Source organism: Artemia franciscana, chromosome 1 (genome assembly GCF_032884065.1).
Source record: "Artemia franciscana chromosome 1, ASM3288406v1, whole genome shotgun sequence".
Classification (NCBI taxonomy): domain Eukaryota; kingdom Metazoa; phylum Arthropoda; class Branchiopoda; order Anostraca; family Artemiidae; genus Artemia; species Artemia franciscana.
The window spans coordinates 28,939,185-28,960,720 of NC_088863.1; the positions used below are offsets into that span (position 1 = coordinate 28,939,185).

The 21,536-nt window shown below is 34.7% G+C and overlaps 2 protein-coding genes across 2 annotated transcripts in view; one reads left to right on the top strand and one right to left on the bottom strand.

The window, feature by feature from the left end:
- LOC136028124 (ATP-binding cassette sub-family G member 5-like) overlaps window positions 1-10,428 on the bottom strand; it is a 56,949-nt gene extending 46,521 nt beyond the window's left edge. The window contains exon 1 of the mRNA XM_065705770.1: window positions 10,232-10,428. Coding sequence (XP_065561842.1) covers window positions 10,232-10,288 — 57 coding nt within the window. The 5' untranslated portion in view covers window positions 10,289-10,428. The remainder of the gene's footprint in view (window positions 1-10,231) is intronic.
- A 24-nt stretch (window positions 10,429-10,452) lies between these two features.
- Window positions 10,453-21,536, top strand: part of LOC136028115 (ATP-binding cassette sub-family G member 8-like) — a 57,166-nt gene continuing 46,082 nt past the window's right edge. Inside the window, exon 1 of the mRNA XM_065705758.1 lies at window positions 10,453-10,589. The gene's annotated coding sequence lies outside the window, so the exon portion shown is untranslated. The remainder of the gene's footprint in view (window positions 10,590-21,536) is intronic.

A 21,536-nucleotide genomic window follows, 5' to 3' on the forward strand; every position in this document is an offset into this window, starting at 1 on the left:
TGCGTCTCGAAACATAATACTTCGAATTGGCGTCAAGTTAAGACGGCCCTAGTTTCGGAAGTAAACGTTTTAGATATAAAATAATTCTCGTTTATTTCTGGACCAGCTAAACATTTTACCAAACTCAGTTTAGTAGGAGCTGGAAATAAAACCATATCAAAGATGCTTCAAGATAACAATCGAAGCCGCATTAGAAAAATGTCCTCTGAAGGACATAATGGAGACTGTTGCTCCGCAACTGTGTCCCGTAGGGCACAGTTGCACGTGTTGCTCCGCAACTGTGCCCTAAGGAACAGGGCACAGTTGCTGCAACACTTCCCGTTGCACAGGCAACGGAGGTCTAGTTATGAACTCATATAGAACTTTTATTGATGTTTTCGAGAACTGAAGCATGAAATTCCGTAGCTCTTACAGATTTCCCGGAAATAATTCCGGAAAAGTCAATTTCGTTCCGATTTTTTGAAATTTTCTTAAATTTTCGATTTTGATGTCTATTTTATTTTTATCGAGTAGTGCTATGAAAGTTATGCAAGAAGAAGTGAAGTGTTCTTTATACCAAGTTGCTTCGTTCTCTTAGAAATAATTTCCGAAGTTTCGACGTTCTAGAGGTAACTTCGGTTCTGGGCCAGCTAGAATTTTTTTTCTCGTTTATTTCTGGACCAGCTAAACATTTTACCAAACTCAGTTTAGTAGGAGCTCGAAATAAAACCATATCAAAGATGCTTCAAGATAACAATCGAAGCCGCATTAGAAAAATGTCCTCTGAAGGACATAATGGAGACTGTTGCTCCGCAACTGTGTCCCGTAGGGCACAGTTGCACGTGTTGCTCCGCAACTGTGCCCTAAGGAACAGGGCACAGTTGCTGCAACACTTCCCGTTGCACAGGAAACGGAGGTCTAGTTTTAAATTCCGACTGGATCATGTGACATTGGGGGGAATCGAGGGGGGAACCTAAAATCTTGGAAAACGCTTAGAGTGGAGGGATCTGGATGAAACTTGGTGAAAAAAAGCACAAGTCCTAGATACGTGACTGACATAACCGGGACGGATCCACTCTCTTTGGGGGAGTGAGGGGGAGGGTCAATTTTGAAAAATTAGAAAAATGAGGTAATTTTAACTTATGAAGGAGTGATCGGATCTTAATGAAATTTGATGTTTGGAAGGATACCATGTCTCAGAGATCTTATATAAATTTCAACCTTATACGGTGAAGGGGATTTTGGGGGGGGTGCGGAACCTAAATTCTTGGAAAATGCTTGGAGTGGAGGGATCGGGATGAAAATTGGTGGGAAAAATAAGCACAAGTCCTAGATACAGGATCGACATAACCGGAACGGATCGACTCTCTTTGAGGAAGTTGAGGGTGGGGGGGGGGAGGTTAATTCTAAAAATTAGAAAAATGAGGTGTCTTTATTTTTCGAAAGAATGATCGTATTTTAATGAAATTTCATATTTAGAAGTACCTCGAAACTTAGATCTCTTATTTTTTATCCCGGCCGGGTCCAGTGTCATTAGGGGGGGGGCCGAAATCTTGGAAAACACTTAAAGTGGAGAGATCAGGATGAAACTTGGTGGAAAGAATAAGCACAAGTCCAAGATAAGTGACAAACATAACCGATTGGATCCGCTCTTTTTGGTGGAATTGAGGGGGGGGGGGGCCAGAATTCTTGGAAAACGTGAAATCGAGGTATCTTACGAATGGGTGATCGGATCTCAATGTAACTTGATATATAGAAGAATCTTATGTCTCAGATGCTCCATTTTCAATTCGAATCGGATCCGGGGACGTAGAGGGCTGGAGGGGGAAACAGAAATCTTGGAAACCGGAAACTGGAAACCTTTGGGGGAGCTGGGGGTTTTTAATTTGGAAAAGTCAGAAAAATTGAGATATTTTTAACTTAGAACGGGTGACCGGATCTAAGACCTCTTATTTCAAATCCCGACCAGATGTGTTGACATTGGGGGGAGCTGGAGGGGGAAACCAGAAATCTTGGAAAATGCTTATAAATATCGTAGATACGTGACTTGACATGACCGGACTGGATCCGCTCTCTTTAGGGAACTTAGATGGTGGGGTTCAGTGCTTTGGCGAGTTTAATGCTTCTGGACGTGCTAGGATGATGAAAATTGGTAGGCATGTCAGGGAGCTGTACAAATTGACTTGATAAAGTTGTTTTCCCTGATTCGAACATCTGGGGGGAGGGAGAGGAAAAATTAGAAAAATTGAGATATTTTTAACTTGCGAGTGGGTGATCGGATCTTAATGAATTTTGATATTTAGAAGGACCTCGTGACTCAGAGCTCTTATTTTAATTCCCTACCGGCATTAAGCCTCTGATTTTCCTTTTAAAGCAATCTATTAATTCTTAGAATTTTGCTAGAGCTCATACCATATGAGCTCTTTGCTCTTGGTTCTTCCGACCTCGTCACAAGTGCCATATGAGCTCTTAGCTTTTGTTCTTACTGTAATTGGTAATTCTGAATGAAAAATGTAGGATACATTGTCTTTGGGCATGCCAAATTTTAAAAAGTGGTAGCGTGTCAACATGTTGAACTCAATTGTAAAAATTTGACATTTGGGAGATTCGCTCAGGTACTAGATGTACCCCCCCCCAAGAAATTCCGCCGCAGAAAATTCTTCCATAGAACATTCCCCACACACTCAAATCGAGAGAAAGTATGACAAATCAAAATAATGATGAAAACAAGGAATTTTTTAATATTCTACCTATATTCCACAACGAAGACAGAATGTGTGGTGCTGAATATCCTATAGTAATTTATTTTTGCATTTTATTCATATTAATTCTTTTTTCGCATTTTTTGCGGTTGAGCTTATCATAGCTGGTAAGATGAAGGCTAAAGAAAATAATTTGAAAATATGGGATTAGTGGTAACTGTAGAAGAGTTGCCTTATAATGAAATTGTACAGGCAAATCAGAAACATCACCGGTTATTTTTTTGGAGGGGGGGGGGGGTAACGGATTTTACCAACTGGCTTGCCATTTTCACCGAGTGATTTGAGTAATATTGGTGTTGATACTACCTATAAAAAAAAAATAAACACGCATTGTGATATTTCTTCTGGGGAAAAACAAATGCAAAATTCCAGATTTTTGCGGACAGGAGCTTGAAATCAAACAGTTCGTGATAACGAACTGTAGTAAGGAGCGACCCGGCTCAATAGTAACCAAAACTCTGAAAAATGGAATTTTGATACCAATAGCTACATCAAAAGAATCGTATTTTAATGCTGATTTTAAATATATAAGGTTCATCAAATTAAATTTTGCCCATCAAAAGTTATAAGCCTGCGTAAAGAGTGGGGCGTTGATGAGGAAGCAGCCCCTTTCATATACGAAGTAATTTCTGTTCGTTTTAAGTTTTAACGTCGCTCCTTACTTTCAGTTAAAAAAACTTTTTTTTTTATTTAATCTCAATAGAGATCTAAAATATGCTGAATCTGATAATCTGATTTTCATTACGATTACTAGCTTCGTTTTCCATATCTTTAAAATAAGACAAATTTCTCAGGCCTGAGGCGTTTGATGTGTATTCCCGAGAATTTTTGAGAATAATAATCAGCGAAACTTATTACATTGTCTACGGCAATATCCAGGCATTAAGGATAGGAGGGAGGGGGTCTTGGGACACATTTACTGTACTGGCGACTATATTGTGGAAAGCGTTGAATGGGAAATTGAATATTATTACTTTTTCTATTGTAATTGTAGCTAGTTTAAAGGGAAATATATTTTAAAAACTTGTACAAGATTATCCAATTTTATATCTGATAGTTGTGTCTTATAGCCACCCTACTAAAGTTTTGTCGAGAAGTGAAATTTGGTTGATGCTAATGAAACAAAGCAATATACGATGAAAATGTAATACTTTATCAGCAAAACTATGAAAACTAAAACAAAGAATTACGGAAGGGAGGCCGCGCAGACCACATTATATTAAATACGTAACTTAAACTAACCTTACTTAACCAAAATATCAACTAAATATTTAATGAAAATATAGCTACAATGCAGTTTCCCACCGAGCCGAAGCTATACTGTCTGGTATAAAGACCATGAAAACCGGTTATTGTCTCATGTTCGCGATACAAGATCTTGAGTGTGGTCGCTATAAGACGAAAGTACCTGGGGACTTAGATAGGCCTACCGGTCGTGGTTGCAGAGGTAGCTACAACCTAGAAAAGAGCGGACCACAGCCCATAGTAACCAAAAGTTAAAAAACGTGTTTTGAAAAAAAACTGCCTCATGAAAAAAATTGTCAGCTGACACTGACTCAGAAATGGTAAATATTATTTCGGTTCGTCTTAAGGTAAAACTTCATTGCGAATAGAAATTCATGGTGATTTCGAAAAAACTCAAACCCCTCGAAAATGGCGTCAGATCAAAATGAAAAGTATATCATTGGAATCAGCATGGTCGAAAACCTTGTATAGGGAAATTATAGTACCCCTCCTTGAACAACAAGGAAAATTACTTTTTTGCATCGGTAGCACCGACCTGTCTCCCGTTTCTTTTTTCAACAGGCCTAGCGGGCCACCAGACCCTTCAGAAGCTATTCAAGATTCTATGGCTCATTCAAAAGCTATTTCTCATATCTACGTGCTTTTTATAAATTTTACCATCTGCAAGTGCCATATGGCACTAAAATGGCACTTTTTGTGCCACTTCTCTGGGGGTGACACTAGTAGGCTACCAGAACATCGTAGACATATCTGTTACAACTCGTATAAAAGATATTACTCATATTTACGAGGTTCATATAAAGTCCACCATCAGCCAGTTCCAAATGACACTAAAAACGGCACTTCTGGTCCCGTGTCTCAAATGGAAAAGCTGGGGCTATTTGGCTAGCAAAACTCATAAGAGTGATGTTTAATGGCTCATTTGAAAACAATTGCTCATATATACGTGCTTTTTTTTCAATTTTACCATTCGTAAGTGCGATATAGCACTGAAAACGACACTTTTGGAGCCACTTCTTATGTGGAAAAGCTCTGAAGTACAAAACAGGTACTATTGTAATAGTTGTTCCATATCCCTTAACTGGAGGTTTAGAAAAACCCCTCCTGTACACTCCCCCTCCCAGCCCCTTTAGTAAGTTTCATAAATCGTCTACTCATCAGTAAGCAACTGAAACATTAGCAGGCTACCACACAATCGTAGATAGATGTTTAATGGCTCAATTAAAAGATACTGCTTATATTTACTAGGTATTTAATATGCTACCATCTATTAGATTTCACATATTTCAATGTTAACTAGTGTGTGAAGAATTTGCAATGAACTCTTTGTCATGGTTGAAGCATTAGCAACGACCTAGTAAAAAGCAAACCACAGCCCATTATAGCTAAAAGTTAAAAAATGTTACGACGGTTCTTTTTTCTTCTTTTTTCCAGCCCTAGTGGGATACTAGAATATCATAGAGAGATACTTAAGAGCTCATTCAAAAGATATTTCTCATATTTACGTGGTTTGTACAAATTCCGCCGTCTGCAAGTGTCACAGGGCACGATAAAAGGCACTTTTTATGGCGTTTCTTGAGGGGTGCTAGAGGAGGCTAGAGGGCTACCAGAACATCTTAGATAGATTTTTAATAGCTTGTATTTAAATATACGTAATAAATAATAACGTAAATAAATATTGCTCATATTTACGTTCTTCCTATAATTTCCACCATCTGCAAATTTCAAATGGCACTAAAAACGGCACTTTTGGTGCCATGTCTCAAGAAACGCTGGGGCTCGTGGGCTACCAGAACTTTTTGGAGTGATGTTTAATGTCTCATTTGAAAACTTTTGCTCATATCTACGTGTTTTTATCAATTCTACCATTTGTAAGTGAGATATACCACTGAAAACAACACTTTTGGTGCCACTTCTTAAGTGGAAATCTTGGCAGCATAACACCTGCCCCAAATTCCTCCTCCAAGCCCCCTTAATGAGCTACGCAATTAAAGTCCTACAAACAGTACAGCGCTTGACTTCAAATTAGATTATCATGCGTTTGATTCCAGCTTGGATTTTTTTTTTTTTTCAATCATGGTTTGTCCCTTCTTATCACTACTTTTTAGATAATCCACTATTTTTGTTAATTTGATGCACTCATTTTTTAAAGCATATCCCGGGAAGGCTCATTTTAAACCTATTACTCATATCTACATGCTTTTTATCAATTTTACCATCCAAAGTGCCATATAACACTAAAAACTGCACTTTTGGTACCACTTCTTAAGTGAAAGAGTTTGGAAGCATGAAACAGTACCATTGCAATAAATATGGTCCAAAGCCCTTAACTGGAGGTTTATAAGAACCTCTCACATATACTACCTCTCTAGACCCTCTTAGTAAGTTTCATAAATCGCCTACTCATCTTAGAAGTAAAAGATTATTGCGAAAACAAATTAACTAAAACTAAAAACTTTTCAACAAAAATCTATCAAAAATTAAGCTTGAATGATCAACCGTTTTGAATTGAATCTTCAAACTTCACTCTGCCATGAAGTCTGTGTGCTTGTTCTAACGGCGGTAATTGAGAGGAAGGGACGTCCTCGCCCCCTTAGTTTTTGCTCCTGCCTAGGTTTTGAAAAACCCTTTTTTTGGTCATTTCATTGGGAAAGGCACTCTTTTCATTTAAAAAAATGGTGGAAACAACCGAAAGTGCACTTTGTGGGAATGCGCTATCACGTCAAATTTATAAAAAGCGATTAGGTATCAATATAAGCTTTTAAATGAGCCCTTAAACAGCTATCTTTTGTTACATTAAGCTTCTAGTTTTTGCTAGTCAGTAGGTGACTTATAAAGCCCTTTCTTCATTATGGCTTTCTCAGGTGAAGTCAGCCGAGTAAAAACAGCTTTTTGCTCATCGAAAAACAAACGTTCCTGAAAAACATATATTGTTTTGTGAAGTATGGATAATGAACTTTATGTTATAGACTGAAAGTTTTTGTAGCTGTCAAGATCAGTATTTTCTAGATGTGTCTTACCTTCTTTAGATCGGTAATAATTAGAAATTATACTATGAATAAGTTTTCAACTGAAACTAAGGAGTGACATAAAAACTTTTTTCCGTATTAATAAAAAAGATCGCGGCTGCGTTATTTCTGCACTAAATTTTAATAAAAACGAACAAAGATTAATTTAAAAAAAAAAAGTTTTTCCGAGGGAAGTAAAGAGCGAAGTTGAAACTTAAAATGGACAAAAATTATTACTTCACAGCCTATCTAATATATATCAATAAAACTAGTACAAATAAACCATATAATTATGTTTCCCTATGCTTTTAAGATTATAGAAAACTATAATCTAGGAGTTCGGTACAGTAAAAGCAAATCAATTAAGGACCCTTTTTTTACAGAATAAAAATATTATCAATCCCTTATATGATAAAGCAACAATCCAATTTAGGATTGTTGCTTTGTTTTTTTTATTTATTTTTTTTACGTTTAATTTGGTATTACTTCTGTACAATGGCACAGTTCAATGACTGACTTTAGTTTTGGTTCTGAAAAGGACATGTCATGATTAGTCAAACAGTTCGTGGTAACGAACTGTCGTAAGGAGCGACCCGGCTCAATAGTAACCGAAACTCTAAAACATGAAATTTTGATACCGATAGCTACATCAAAAGAATCGCATTTTAATGCTGATTTTAAATATATAAGTTTCATCAAGATTAGTCTTACACATCAAAAGTTACGAGCCTGAAAAAATTTGCCTAAAAGTCATACAATCTTAACGAAAATCACACCATCAGATTCAGCGTATCAGAGAACCTTACTGTAAGAGTTTCAAGCTCCTATCTTCAAAAATGTTGAATTTCGCATTTTTTTTGCCAGACGACAGATCATGGATGCGTGCTTATTTGTTTCTTTGTTTTTTGTTTTGTTTTTTTCCCCAGGGCTGGTCGTATCGACTCAGTGGTCCTAGAATGTCGCGAGAGGGCTCATTCAAACGAAAATTAAAAGTTCTAGTGCTCTTTATAAGTGACAAAAAAATTGGAGGCCAACTAGGCCCCCTCCCACGCTCATTTTCCCCAAAAGTCACCGGATCAAAATTCTGAGATAGCCATTTTATTCACCATAGTCGAATAACCTAATAACTATGTCTTTTGGGACGACTTACTCCCCCGCAGTCCTCGTGGGAGGGGCTGCAAGTTACAAATTTTGACCTGTGTTTACATATAGTAATGGTTACTGGGAAGTGTACAGACATTTTCAGGGGGATTTTTTTTTTTGGTTTAAAGGGGAGAGTTGAGGAAGGGGGTTACATGGGAGGATATTTCCATGCAGGAACTTCTCATGGGGGAAGAGAATTTCAATGAAGGGGGCGCAGGATTTTCTAGGATTATTTGAAAAAAAAAACAATGAAGAAATAAACAAGAAAAGTTTTTTCTACTGAAGGTAAGGAGCAGCATTAAAACTTAAAACGAACAAAAATTTTTACGCCTATGAGGGGTTTATCTCCTCGTAATACCTCGCTCTTTACGCTTAAGTATTTTTAGTAATTTCAACTACTTATTCTACGGCCTTTGTGATTCAGAGGTCATTCTTAAGAAATTGGGACAACATTTAAGCTTTAGTGTAAAGAGCGAGGTACCGACGAGGGGTGAACCCCTTCATATACGCAATTAAAACATACGAATATAGAAGTTCGTTACATAAGTTAATTCGTAAGTTACGTATATTTTTTACTAATGAAAAAGTTTGTAAAAAATTAAAAGTTCTAGTTGCCTTTATAAGTAGTCAAAAAATTGGAGGGCAACTAGGCCTCATCCCTCGCTCCCTTTTTCTCAAAATCTTCCGATTAAAACTATGAGAAAGCCATTTAGCCAAAAAAAAACTAATATGCAAATTTCCTTTTAGTTATTTATATGGGGAGAGCCAAGATCAAAACATGCATTAATTCAAAAACGTCCAGAAATTAAATAAAAAAAACAAGTTTTTTAAATGAAAGTAAGGAGCAACGTTAAAACTTAAAACGAACAGAAATTACTCCGTATATGAAAGGGGCATTTCCTCCTCAACGCCCCGCTCTTTACACTAACGTTTTTTACTGTTTTAAAAAGTAGAGTTAAGAGAAAGAGTCAAACTTTAGCGTAAAGAGCGAGGCGTTGAGGAGGAAAAGTCCCTTTCATAGACGGAGTAATTTCTGTTCGTTTTAAGTTTTAATGTTGCTCCTTACTTTCATTTAAAAAACTTGTTTTTTTATTTAATTTGTACACAATTTCGAAGTAAATCCATCTTGATAGTATTAGGACTAAAGGCTATCTTTAGAATTTGTATCATAGCTTGAAATTCACTGTTGTATAGAGAGAAATAATCGGATTTCTAGTTCTCATATTATGTCTTATTCGATCTTCATTTTAAGTAATACTAAAGCATATTTCTTACAATTTAACACTGTATATAACTCACTATTGGTATTATAGCTGTCGAGACCAAAACACTACCTGATAAATCAATCCAATAATTCTATATGCTGTTCAATTACGTCGCGATTGTTAATTTTTTTTTTTTAATTTTACGCTTATGTTTTTAAGATGATTTTAATTGTATATTGAAAGTTACTGATGTCACAACTGGCGTAAGATTATCAAAAGCTTTATAGATTCATTTATTGTTGTCAGGCTACATACTAACTTTTGACTCCCAAATCAATATTCCTGTTTTTTATACTTGACTTCTGTGTTTTCAGTAAAGTGCTAGTTTTTTATAATCCTAAAAGCATAGGGAAACATAATTAGTTGGTTTATTTTTACTAGAATCATTGATATATATTAGATAGGCTATGAAGTAATGATTTTTGTATGTTTTAAGTATCAACTTCGTTCTTTACTTCCCTCAGAAAAAAATTGGGTAAAATTCTAGTTAATTGACTTCTTGCTATCTCAGAAAGGGTTTAGGTTAGGAAAATGAAACTTTCAGGGATGAATCTACAGACTAAAGTATGTCCCAGGAAGGTATTTTGAAGCAACTAACTCCACTCCTTCTCCCTCTAGAGGGCCCTGACCTTTAAAAATATGTGTCTTATAAAAGTGAAACCTTGCAAAATAGATCTTCTGCTTAATTGAAGTACAACAATCAGCTTCATAACTTTGCTCAATTCCATTTTATAAGGTTTTTTTTTAATTAATAATGAAAAAAAGGTGAAACAGTTTTTACGCAAAAAAAAACGATGTGTGTGATCAGAGAGTAGAAAGAACAATCTACCTGTCCAGAATGAAAAACGTTTGAGAGTTCCAAAACATATTCACTTGTGACACGCATTTCCTCTGTTTGGAGCTGGAGAAAATAAGCACATTCAAAATAAAGTCAACTTTCCAACTGATTCTATAGCTTCCCATCTACCATGGAGGTCACTGTCCCTAATGATGAAGAAGGTGTTTTCAGCGGTACGGATCCGGTGTCTAAGCACTAATACCTGTAGGCATAAAGCAAGAGGAAGACCAAAGTGTTGAGCAGCGTACCTGACAAGCTCAATAGTTGCATATTAGTAACTGGTTATAGTTTTTAATTTTTTGTAGCAGCAGAAAACATGGATATATTATAGCCTAAACCCTTGATTAAGGTATTCTTTGCCAGCTTTTATATCCCTTTTTAGTACGGAAGCAGGAAATAAACTAAGAGTTGATCTATTTCCGCTTTATGTGTCATAAAAACTAATGTTTTGTCGCCCTTTTTTATAGGGTTTTCACGCCCATGAAAATGGACTACTCAACTATCTTTTGAATATTGGATGTAAATTGAGTGTTTTTATTATGCTGGAAAAGGGTGTGTATTTTATGTGTCTGAAAACCTACCCTTAGCATAAATATGCATTTTGACTACTCTTCTGAAGGAAATATTATAAAACAAAAAGAGTAGGCTTTGTACAGTTAGATTCCTGGCATACATTTAATGGTTCGCCGCTCCAGAAGGAAACAACAATAAATTCCTTACTAACTACTTTAAAAAAATCTAAAATACTCACATCATTCCTAAAAGCGAATTACTTTTCTTTACCCCCCCCCCCTTATGTGAAAACATTTTGTACAAATTATATATACTCAATGAATTGCCCGTCGCTTGTTGCCGTTGATGTAGCGTGTTTCCCGTTAAAGTAATTTGAAGAAAAGAATTGGCCTATGCAAAATTAGGTATATCTAATTGGGCTATATAGGCCTATTTGCGCATTAGGAGTTGGAAGGTGATGGTAAGTTAAATTGGCGCGCATTTAGGAATGATATAGTTAGGTATTTTAGAATCTTTAACGTAGATCTTAGAATTTGATTGTTTTCTTTTGAAGGGTCCAAATAAGCATCGTCACTGTTTCTGTTTTCAGAAAAACAAACGGAAAAAAAGAGGAAATAAAAAGAACAGAAACATAAACAGGTCAGTGAAAAACAGGTGATCTGTTTATCCTCTCTGTTCTGTTTTTTTTTGGAAAAGTAGATATATGCTAGACAAAAACGGAAAAAAAGATGAAAAAAAAAAAAAACAGAACAGAAACAGGTCCGTCAAACCATGTGACCTGTTTCTCCTTTCTGTTCTGTTCTGTTCTGTTCTGTTCTGTTCTTCTTCTTTTTTTTTTTTTTTTTTAGAAAAACAGATACAGCAACAGGTTAGATAACAGAAACAGAAGAAAAACAGAAACAGTGGCGGTGCTTAGGTCCAACCTCTAAAATGGTACCAGATATTGTGTGTTTTTTTTTGTAGATATTATGGTAATTTTATAACAAAGTACCCCGTCCAACCCCTTCCCCTGATGGTCCCAGATATATCCTTAGAATATACACAAACTAAAGGGGAACGGCTTGATCACAAACTGATACAGGCAGTTACAATAACAACAGTAACCAACTTTTTTCTTCATTCTTATCGGAGAAACTATTTAATGTTGCCTTCAGTTTAATTGTGACAGTTTTCCCTATGACTGATAGGTTACTTATGGGGCAGAAATGAGAGTAGTAAAAATTTACACTAGTTTACACGGGCTTAAGACATACGCTTTTCAAAATACTATAGGCTAGTTGCCATGGATATGTAATGGAGGGCAGAAGTTTACATCTTTAATTTTCTTTTTGAGTGGTCAGCTGAACCAACCAGCAATAGTCGTCTTAGAAAAGACGACTTCCTTTCTTCGAATAGTTCATGGGCCAGGACCTAACACCCTAATGAGCCTAATAGTAACCGAAACTCTAAACAAGGAATTAGATTATAATATGTAAATATATAGTACATATTACATATATATTGCTACTCTTTCATCGGGAAAATGGAGTGCTCCCCAGGGAATGCATAATGTTGAAGGGTCCCAATGACTTTTAATCAACAGTTTGGTTATTTTATGATATTTTTGCAGGTTTGTCCTTGGTTTAACCACATATTTTGTTGGTATCAATGATTGTGATGGCGTTGTTCTACTAACTTAATATTTCTTCTTCCCTTTCATTTTTTATTCTTTGTGATTTTTGCTGTCGCTTGTCTCCTAACAGCATAATTCTTTGTTCTTCACTTCATTTTGACATGTTCTGATACTCGCTTTCTCGCTATCGCTTAAAATTTTTGCTGCCGCTTATCTTCTGACCGCATATTTCTTTGTTCTCGCTTTTTTTGTTCTTCACTTTTATTTTTAATTCATTCTACTTCTCGATGTCAATTGTCTTTGTAACCGCATATGTCTTTGTTTTAAACTTTGGATTTTGACTCATTTAATTCTCGCTACCACTACAAGAAAAAAATATATATATATATATATATATATATATATATATATATATATATATATATATATATATATATATATATATATATATATATATATATATATATATATATATAACTTGCATACGGTTTGCTACGGCTATTTTGCATACGTGTTGCTACATATATTCTCAAACAAATATTCATATTATACATTAACTAGTTGTTGGGGTGGCGCTTCGCGCCACCCCAACACCTAGTTGGTGGGGCGCTTCGCGCCCCCCCCCAAGCCCCCCCGCGCGCGTAAGTCGTTACGCGCCATATTAGTTGCGTGCCATTGTAGTTGTGTCCCTGTGTCCCACCTGTGAATATAGATAGATTTATATATGTGTTTCAAACTACGTAAAAATTGCGAATATACAACATTCTTGGCTTTCCCATTGTCTGTCCATATACAAAGCCGTATGTACTAATAATGACGTCATATGCAAACGCTCTTTTTACAAACAAACAAACATGCATACACACAACTCGTTTTTATATAGATAGATAGATAGATAGATACAATACAAATTAACTACGTAAAACTTGTGAATATACAACAGTCTTTGCTGTCCCATTGTCTGTGTTGCAATCTTTTAAATTGAAAAAGCAGATCCGTTGGAATCATGGGAATGCGAGGAATAAGAACAGCCTCACCCTCATAAGGCCCTGTCAAGATTGTGGCCTCTATTAGGTTTTCCATTGTTTTTTTTTTTACGGCAAGTCGCGTGCCATTGCAAAGCTTTGGTGGGTTGATATTTCTTAAAAGTATTATTGGTAAGCCTATTTTTAGTTGTAGCACGTGTGGTGGAAACCCTGAAGGATCTATGGAATTTAAAAATTCAGATGGATAATTAACCGCTTCATTTGGTTCCGAAATACAAATTAACTGCGTAAAACTTGTGAATATACAACATTCTTCGCTGTCCAATTCTCACTGCATATAAATAGATTGTCAGGTTTACCGACCCTCGAACATGCAACGTACAATTGTCCATGGGAAAAACAATCAGTATTAAGATCAATACCACATTTTTTAATGATTGACCTTGAGCTTTGTTAATGGTGATTGCAAATGCTAATCGAATTGGGAATTGCAATCTTTTAAACTGAAAAGGCAGATCCGTTGGAATCATGGGAATGCGAGGAATAAGAACAGCCTCACCCTCAAAAGGCCCTGTCAGGATTGTGGCCTCTATTAGGTTTTCCATTGTTTTTTTTTTTACGGCAAGTCGAGTGCCATTGCAAAGCTTTGGTGGGTTTATATTTCTTAAAAGTATTATTGGTACGCCTATTTTTAGTTGTAGCACGTGTGGTGGAAACCCTGAAAGATCTATGGAATTTAAAAATTCAGATGGATAATTAACCGCTTCATTTGGTTCCAAAACTGTGTCGACTGACTTGTAAAGGACTGCCTGGTCTTGAATCTTGGTCAAAACAATATTGTTGATTTCGTGGACGTCTATATTTTTGGGTGCGAGAATCGCTCTTTCACTTTGCCATTTATTATTTTTATAATTTTTTAGAATATTCGGAAATACTTTTTCAATCAATTCATTTTTGGACGTCACTAAATTACAGAAATCAGCAGGTAGTTGTATACGTCCTGAAATTGAGTCTACTGGGAGCTTTCCGTTTCCCATTGCCAGCAATTGATCTGAAAATGTTTGACCAGTCATCGTTTTGCAATCGGACACGCATATTTGTAGTTAATTTTAATGTTTTTACGTGTGCCCATAGACTCTTTGAGCATCTTCATCAGTCATTGTAAACTTAAACATTAATAGATTTCTACGCGAACATATGTCTTATATAACTTGAATGACGTCACCTTCAAAGCAAAAATGACGGCAACTAATTTCATGACGTCAGCCGAAACATGACGTCACCTGATCCACAGATCCACAGACAGACAGACAACTTATTTTTATGTATATAGATATAGAAGAAGATATGCGTTAAGATGATTGACGTCATATTTATGAGTACATTTCAAGAAAATAAATTATAATCATCCCCCCCAAGAGTGAATGTATCGTTCTTATATCTATGATGCATACGATATTACAAAAGAAACATAACTAAGTATAAAATACCAAATGCAATTAGTCTATTTACAAAAGGCATTTAAAGTAGTTTCATAATGTCTAGAGTAAGTAGAGCAAGTTAGGAGAGTAATTATAATGCCTAGAGGACCAAGTTTAGGATAAGTTTCGGGAAAGTTGTCATCCTGGGATATTCTGACCGAAACAAACTATCTAAATAGGTCAGAAGTTTGACAATATTCGTTGAGAGCCCTAATTTTGGAAAAAAATATTTATGTGAGTGACGTCATTTTTATATACATCAGTATTGCAATGACGTTGTGACTGCTATTTGGAAAAATTGAAGATTTTCAGGCATGGAGAAGTTTCCGTTAAATTAGTTAAAGAGCAAAAACTGGTGATTCCAAAAGTGTTTGTATAGATTTTAATAAGGGATAACAACAATTCAAAAACCTTAAAAAAGAAAACCTAAAGGTTGAAGCTTAGTAGAAATTGTTGTTAGAAATCGGACTTGCTTAAATAATCAAACATCTTTGAAAAGCTATAGTATGAAAAGACATTAAATTGCTTAAAAAGCTAAAAAAAAATGGCAATTGCAAAAATATTTGTATATATTTTAACAAGGGATTACAACACTTCAAAAGCCTTCAAAAAGAAAACCAAAAGTTTGAAGCTTAGTAGACAATCGGTGTAAGAAATCGGACGTCCTTCAATAAATGAATATCTTTGAAAAGCTCAGTATGAAAAAATATATCACCATGAAAAACTTAGCTAGAGATAGACCCAAAAAACGACAATTTACAAGTGTTATCAATAATAATTCGTTGGAAGAAAAATACATTTTTGTCCCACCACCTGAACAATTAACAAATCTACAATCTGGGCCATCATCAGACAGTTCGTGGTAACGAACTGTAGTAAGGAGCGACCCGGCTCAATAGTAACCAAAACTCTAAAAAATGGAATTTTGATACCAATAGCTACATCAAAAGAATTGCATTTTAATGCTGATTTTAAATATATAAGTTTAATCAAGTTTAATCTTACCCATCAAAAGTTATGAGCCTGAGAAAATTTGTGTTGTTTTAGAAAATAGGGGGAAACACCCCCTGAAAGTCATAGAATCTTAACGATTACACCATCAGATTCAGCGTATCAGAGAACCCTACTGTAGAAGTTTCAAGTTCCTATCTACAAAATTGTGGAATTTTGTATTTTTTTCCAGAAGGCAGATCACGGATGCGTGTTTATTTGTTTGTTTGTTTGTTTGTTTGTTTTTTTTGTTTTTTTGTTCCCAGGGGTGATCGTATCGACCCAGTTATCCTAGAATGTTGCGAGAGGGCTCATTCTAACGGAAATGAAAAGTTCTAGTGCCCTTTTTAAGTGACCAAAAAATCTGGAGGCCATTTAGGCCCCCTCCCACGCTAATTATTTTCCCAAAGTCAACAGATCACAATTCTGAGATAGCCGTTTTATTCAGCGTAGTCGAAAAACCTTATAACCATGTCTTTGGGGACGACTTACTCCCCCATAGTCCCCATGGGAGGGGCTACAAGTTACAAACTTTGACCAGTGCTTACATATAGTAATGGTTATTGGGAAATGTACAGGCGTTTTCAGGATGATTCTTTGGTTGGCGGGAGGGGTTGAGAAGAGGGGGATATGCCGGGGGAACTTTCCATCGAGGAATTTGTCATGGGGGAAGAAAATTTCCATGAAGGGAGCGCAGGATTTACTAGCATTATTAAAAAAAAAACAGTGAAAAAATAAATATGAAAAAGTTTTGTTCAGCTGGAAGTAAGGAGCAGCATTAAAACTTAAAACGAACAGAAATTATTACCCATATGAGGAGCTCACCTCCTCCTGATTCCTCGCTCTTTACGCTAAAGTATTTTTAGTAATGTCAACTATTTATTCTACGGCTTTTGTGATTCAGGGGTCATTCTTAATGAATTGGGACAAAATTTAAGATTTAGTGTAAAGAGAGAGGTACTGACTAGGGGGCGAACTCTCTCATATATGTAATAAAAACAAGAGAATAAAAAGTTCTTTACGTAAGCTAATTTATAAGTTACGTATATCTTTTACTAATAAAAAGATTAGTAAAAAATTAAAAGTTCTAGTTGCCTTTTAATTACGTGCCAAGCATGCTAAAGCTCCAACAATTTATAATAAACCTCAAATTTTGGTTATCTGTTTTATGGTTTTCGAATTACTTTAATCTAGTGTCAAAATATATTAAATATTTTTGCAATTCCCATTTTTTTTAGTTTTTTCTTTTTTTTAGTTTTTTAGCTTTTTTTAGTTTTTTTTCTTTTTAGTTTTTTACCTTTTTTATTTTTTTTTTATTTTTTTACGTTTTTTCTTTTTAGGTTTTTTCTTTTTTTAATTTTTTTTAGTTTTTTTTAGTTTTTCCTTTTTAGTTTTTTTTAGTTTTTTACCATTTTTCTTTTGTCAGTTTTCTTTTTTTTCTCTTTATTTTTCAGCGTCACGATGAAATACATATCGCCGAACCTTTGTTTTTTTAACTAAAATCTGGTAGGCATTGATGACCTTATCCAAGTAAAAATCCCAAACCCAATCATCATCGCTATCATTTTCAGTTTTGATACGTTTTGACTCTCGCTGTCCATGTGGATTTTCATCTAACTGCGCGGTTTTGCGTTCTTTAACCGCAAGCCTTTTGGCATTAACCCTTTGAGCAGATTCCTCGGCTGTTTCTTCTGCCATTGTAGGAATTATACTAAAATTTCTCTTTGAATTAACTATTTGAGCAGCTTCCTTGGCTGTTTCTTCTGTCATTTTAAGATCTATACTAAAAATTCCTCTTTGCGTGCTAAGCTTGCTGAAGCTCAACAATTTATAATAAACCTCAAAATTCTAAGTACCTGTTTCAAGGTTTTCGAATTACTTTAATCTATTGTCAAAATATTTTGGAATATTTATGCAATTCCCAGTTTTTACATTTTAGTTTGTTTTCTTTTTCTTCTTTATTTTTCAGACGTCATATGTCTGGCGTAACAGACATAGTGTAACAGACATAACACACAAACAACTTATTTTTATATAGATAAGATATACCAATTCAAAAACGAATGTATTCAAGCCGAAGTAGCTGAGTTGGTAAAGCGTTATGTTCCAGGTTCTAGGTCCGAGAGGTTCCAGGTTCGAACCTTGGCTTTAACATTAATACAAAAGAAGAAAAAAAAAACTAAATAAGGTAAAAACTACAAAATAAACTAAAAAGAAAATACCAAAAAAAAACTGAAAAAGCTAAAAAACTAAAAAAAACTAAAAAAGGTAAAAAAACTAAAAACTAAAAAAGAAAAAAAACTAAAAAAAACTAAAAAAAGGTAAAAAGTACAAAAAAACTAAAAAGAAAAAAACTAAAAACTGATAAAGAAACAAAAAAACTAAAAAAAGGAAAAAAACTGAAAAGTAAAGGAGAAAAAGAAAACTAAAAGAATAAAATAAAAATAAAAAAACTAAAAAAGGTAAATGTATTCAAGCCGAAGTAGCTGAGTTGGTAAAGCGTTATGTTCCAGGTTCTAGGTCCGAGAGGTTCCAGGTTCGAACCTCGGCTTTAGCATTAATACAAAAGAAGAAGAAAAACTAAAAAAGAAGAAGAAAAAACTAAAAAAGGTAAAAACTACAAAAAAACTAAAAAGAAGATACTAAAAAACCAAAAAAGACAAAAGACTAAAAATCTAAAAAAGGTAAAAAACTAAAAACTAAAAAAAAAAAAACAAAAAAAAAACTACAAAAAAAATAAAAAGAAAAAAACTAAAAAATCTAAAAGCTGAAAAAGAAAAAAAGTAAAAAAAACTGAAAAATAAAGGAGAAAAAGAAAATTAAAAAAGACAAAAATAGAAATAAAAAACTAAAAAAGGTAAAAACTACAAAAAAAACTAAAAAGAAAAAAGAAAAAACTAAAAAAGCTAAAAAAATGTAAAAACCGAAAAAACTAAAAAGAAAAAAGGAAAAAAATAAAAAAAATTATTTCAACATTCAAAAACGAATGTATATACAGACAGGGACACAGGGAACATAAATGACGACCGGGACACGTCATTTTTGTGTGTCGACTGACGTTAAGTTTGTCGACTATAAATAACGACTGAGGCACAGGGACACAACTACAACGGGGACGCTGGGGGGCACAGGGGGATATATAAATGACGACGGGGACACAGGGAATGTTCGATTAGCAATCACCATCAACAAAGCTCAAGGGCAATCATTAGAATAATGAGGTATAGATCTGAATACAGATTGTTTTTCCCATGGACAATTATATGTTGTATGTTCAAGAGTCGGTAAACCTGACAATCTATTTATATGCACAGACAATGGGACAGCCAAGAATGTTGTATATTCGCAAGTTTTACGTAGTTATATATATATATATATATATATATATATATATATATATATATATATATATATATATATATATATATATATATATATATATATATATATATATATATATATATATATATATATATATATATATATATATATATATATATATCTACATTCATAGGTGGGGCACAGGGACACAACTACAATGGCGCGTAACGACTTACGCGCGGGGGGGAGGGTTTGGGGGGCGCGAAGCGCCCCTACCAACCAGGTGTCGGGGTGGCGCGAAGCACCACCCCAACAGCTAATATATATATATATATATATATATATATATATATATATATATATATATATATATATATATATATATATATATATATATATATATATTATGAAATATAACTAAATGGCGATTCCAAATATATAACATTCATTAAGGTTTGCGTAATCGACGAACCTGAGAATATTTACCTGATTTTAGGGGAAAGTACACCCAAGCAGGCAAGTGATATTAATTACACCATCATATTCAATGCCAGAGTACCCTCTTATAGAGGTTACAAGCTTGCATCTACAAAACGGTGAAGTTTTGCATTTCTTCCTTGGAGGAATATCACACCTGCGTATTTATTTTCTTTTTTGTTGTTGTTTTTCCAGGGGTTGTCGTATCGAACCAAGGATCCGATAAAATCGGGAGTTGGCTCGTTTGAATGGAAACTTAAATTCCAGTGTCCTTTTTAAGCAGTTCAAAAGATTATACCAAAACAAAGTTGTGTTTTTTGCCCTTTTTGACACCAAATTACAATTTTCACCCAAAGAGGGAAAAGGTGTTATTGATTGATAATTTTGAGATATTGAGTCAATTTAAAATTATTGACAAGCTATTTGTTTAGCTTCTTAGTTTCAGATGCAGTATTTCTGTTCGGTGGAGCATTTGTTTCTAACGAGTCACGTGATCCATAAAACATAAATGGTTAATTTAAACACCTCTTCAAAAGCTTCATTCAATCAAATTGATTCATTTGATGCAATTATGCACAGTGATATATTCCCTTAATATTCGCAACGGCTTGTTGCAAAGCCCACCAAAATGAACTCAAGCTTCAATTACAATTTCAAAATTCAAATACATTTGTATATAAAATGTTATTCCTTCAGCTCTCAATCTCAGAAGGAAGAAATCACGAAAAGTATGGGCCGGAAAATCAACTTAAAAAGATGAAATTAATCTCTTAGATCTCGGGTAGCTGAAGGGCGCCTCTAACAGCTCACTCTTCAGGAGAAAAAAATTGTAACAGTATTAGATAAATTCTCAGTAAAAGGGCGAGAAGAACCCTGAAATTTTTAAAAAAACGGGTTACAGTGCACAACTATTTGGCAAGCAATACATGAATATCAGGCATCCTCCCTTGTAGTAATTTTCCGATTCCCCTCCCCCTAAAGCCTTGAAAGTCTGTCTGCATATAAGTATTAAGAAAAAAATAATACCCGCCACATTTAATTTTCTTCTCGGGAAAGAACTGTGGGCGGTGGCAATTCATTGTCAACGGCCTTTCGTGATTTCTCCCAGTTAAATATAACAAACCTCGTATGTTATCTCATCGTAAGATGTTAAGACTAATAATTTAATAAAATACCTAGAATCTTCGACAAAACCCGGTGGATGACAACATACTCCAACAAATGCAGTATTTTCCCTCCAGCATAGTAAGTTTTGTTAATTTTAGCCGCTTGGGTCTTTTGAACTTGCCATGTTTTGATTTTGGACTGCCGAATTGCTTGAAAAATATACAGAAATTGATTATAATTTGATGAACCCAGATCTTATGAGCCCTGAAGGTATCTTGCAACCGCATTCTTGGCAACCATCTATGACTTGGGCTTTGTTTTGTATCATTGAATGGATTGATAATTATTGAATATGCATAGGCTCCTCAATTTTGTCAGATACCTGCGTATTTGTCGTTTTTACATGGAGGCAACCTTCTCTAATCAATACATGATATAATAATCAATAATACCGCTTAGAATTGATAAAAACATGAAAGTCTGAATAATTTCTGCGTTAGCGATCATTACGGTATATATTAATGAAGTAAATTATAGTCGATTTTTAATAGTTGCTTAGAATTGTTAATAACATAAAATTTTGGATAATATCTGGGTTAGCTATCAATACGGCACAGTTTAAGAGGATTCAATCATAGGCAGCGCTATAGCGCTGCCTAAGTCAAAGAGCGAAGCGGGCACAATGTATTATTTATTCATTTATTATTATTTTTTTTTAGACCTGGGCACTTCGTATAGGAGTTGTCACAGAAACCTCGGAAGGGGCTCTTTGAAAGGGCTAGTGCCCTTTGGTTCTTACGGTATTGTAT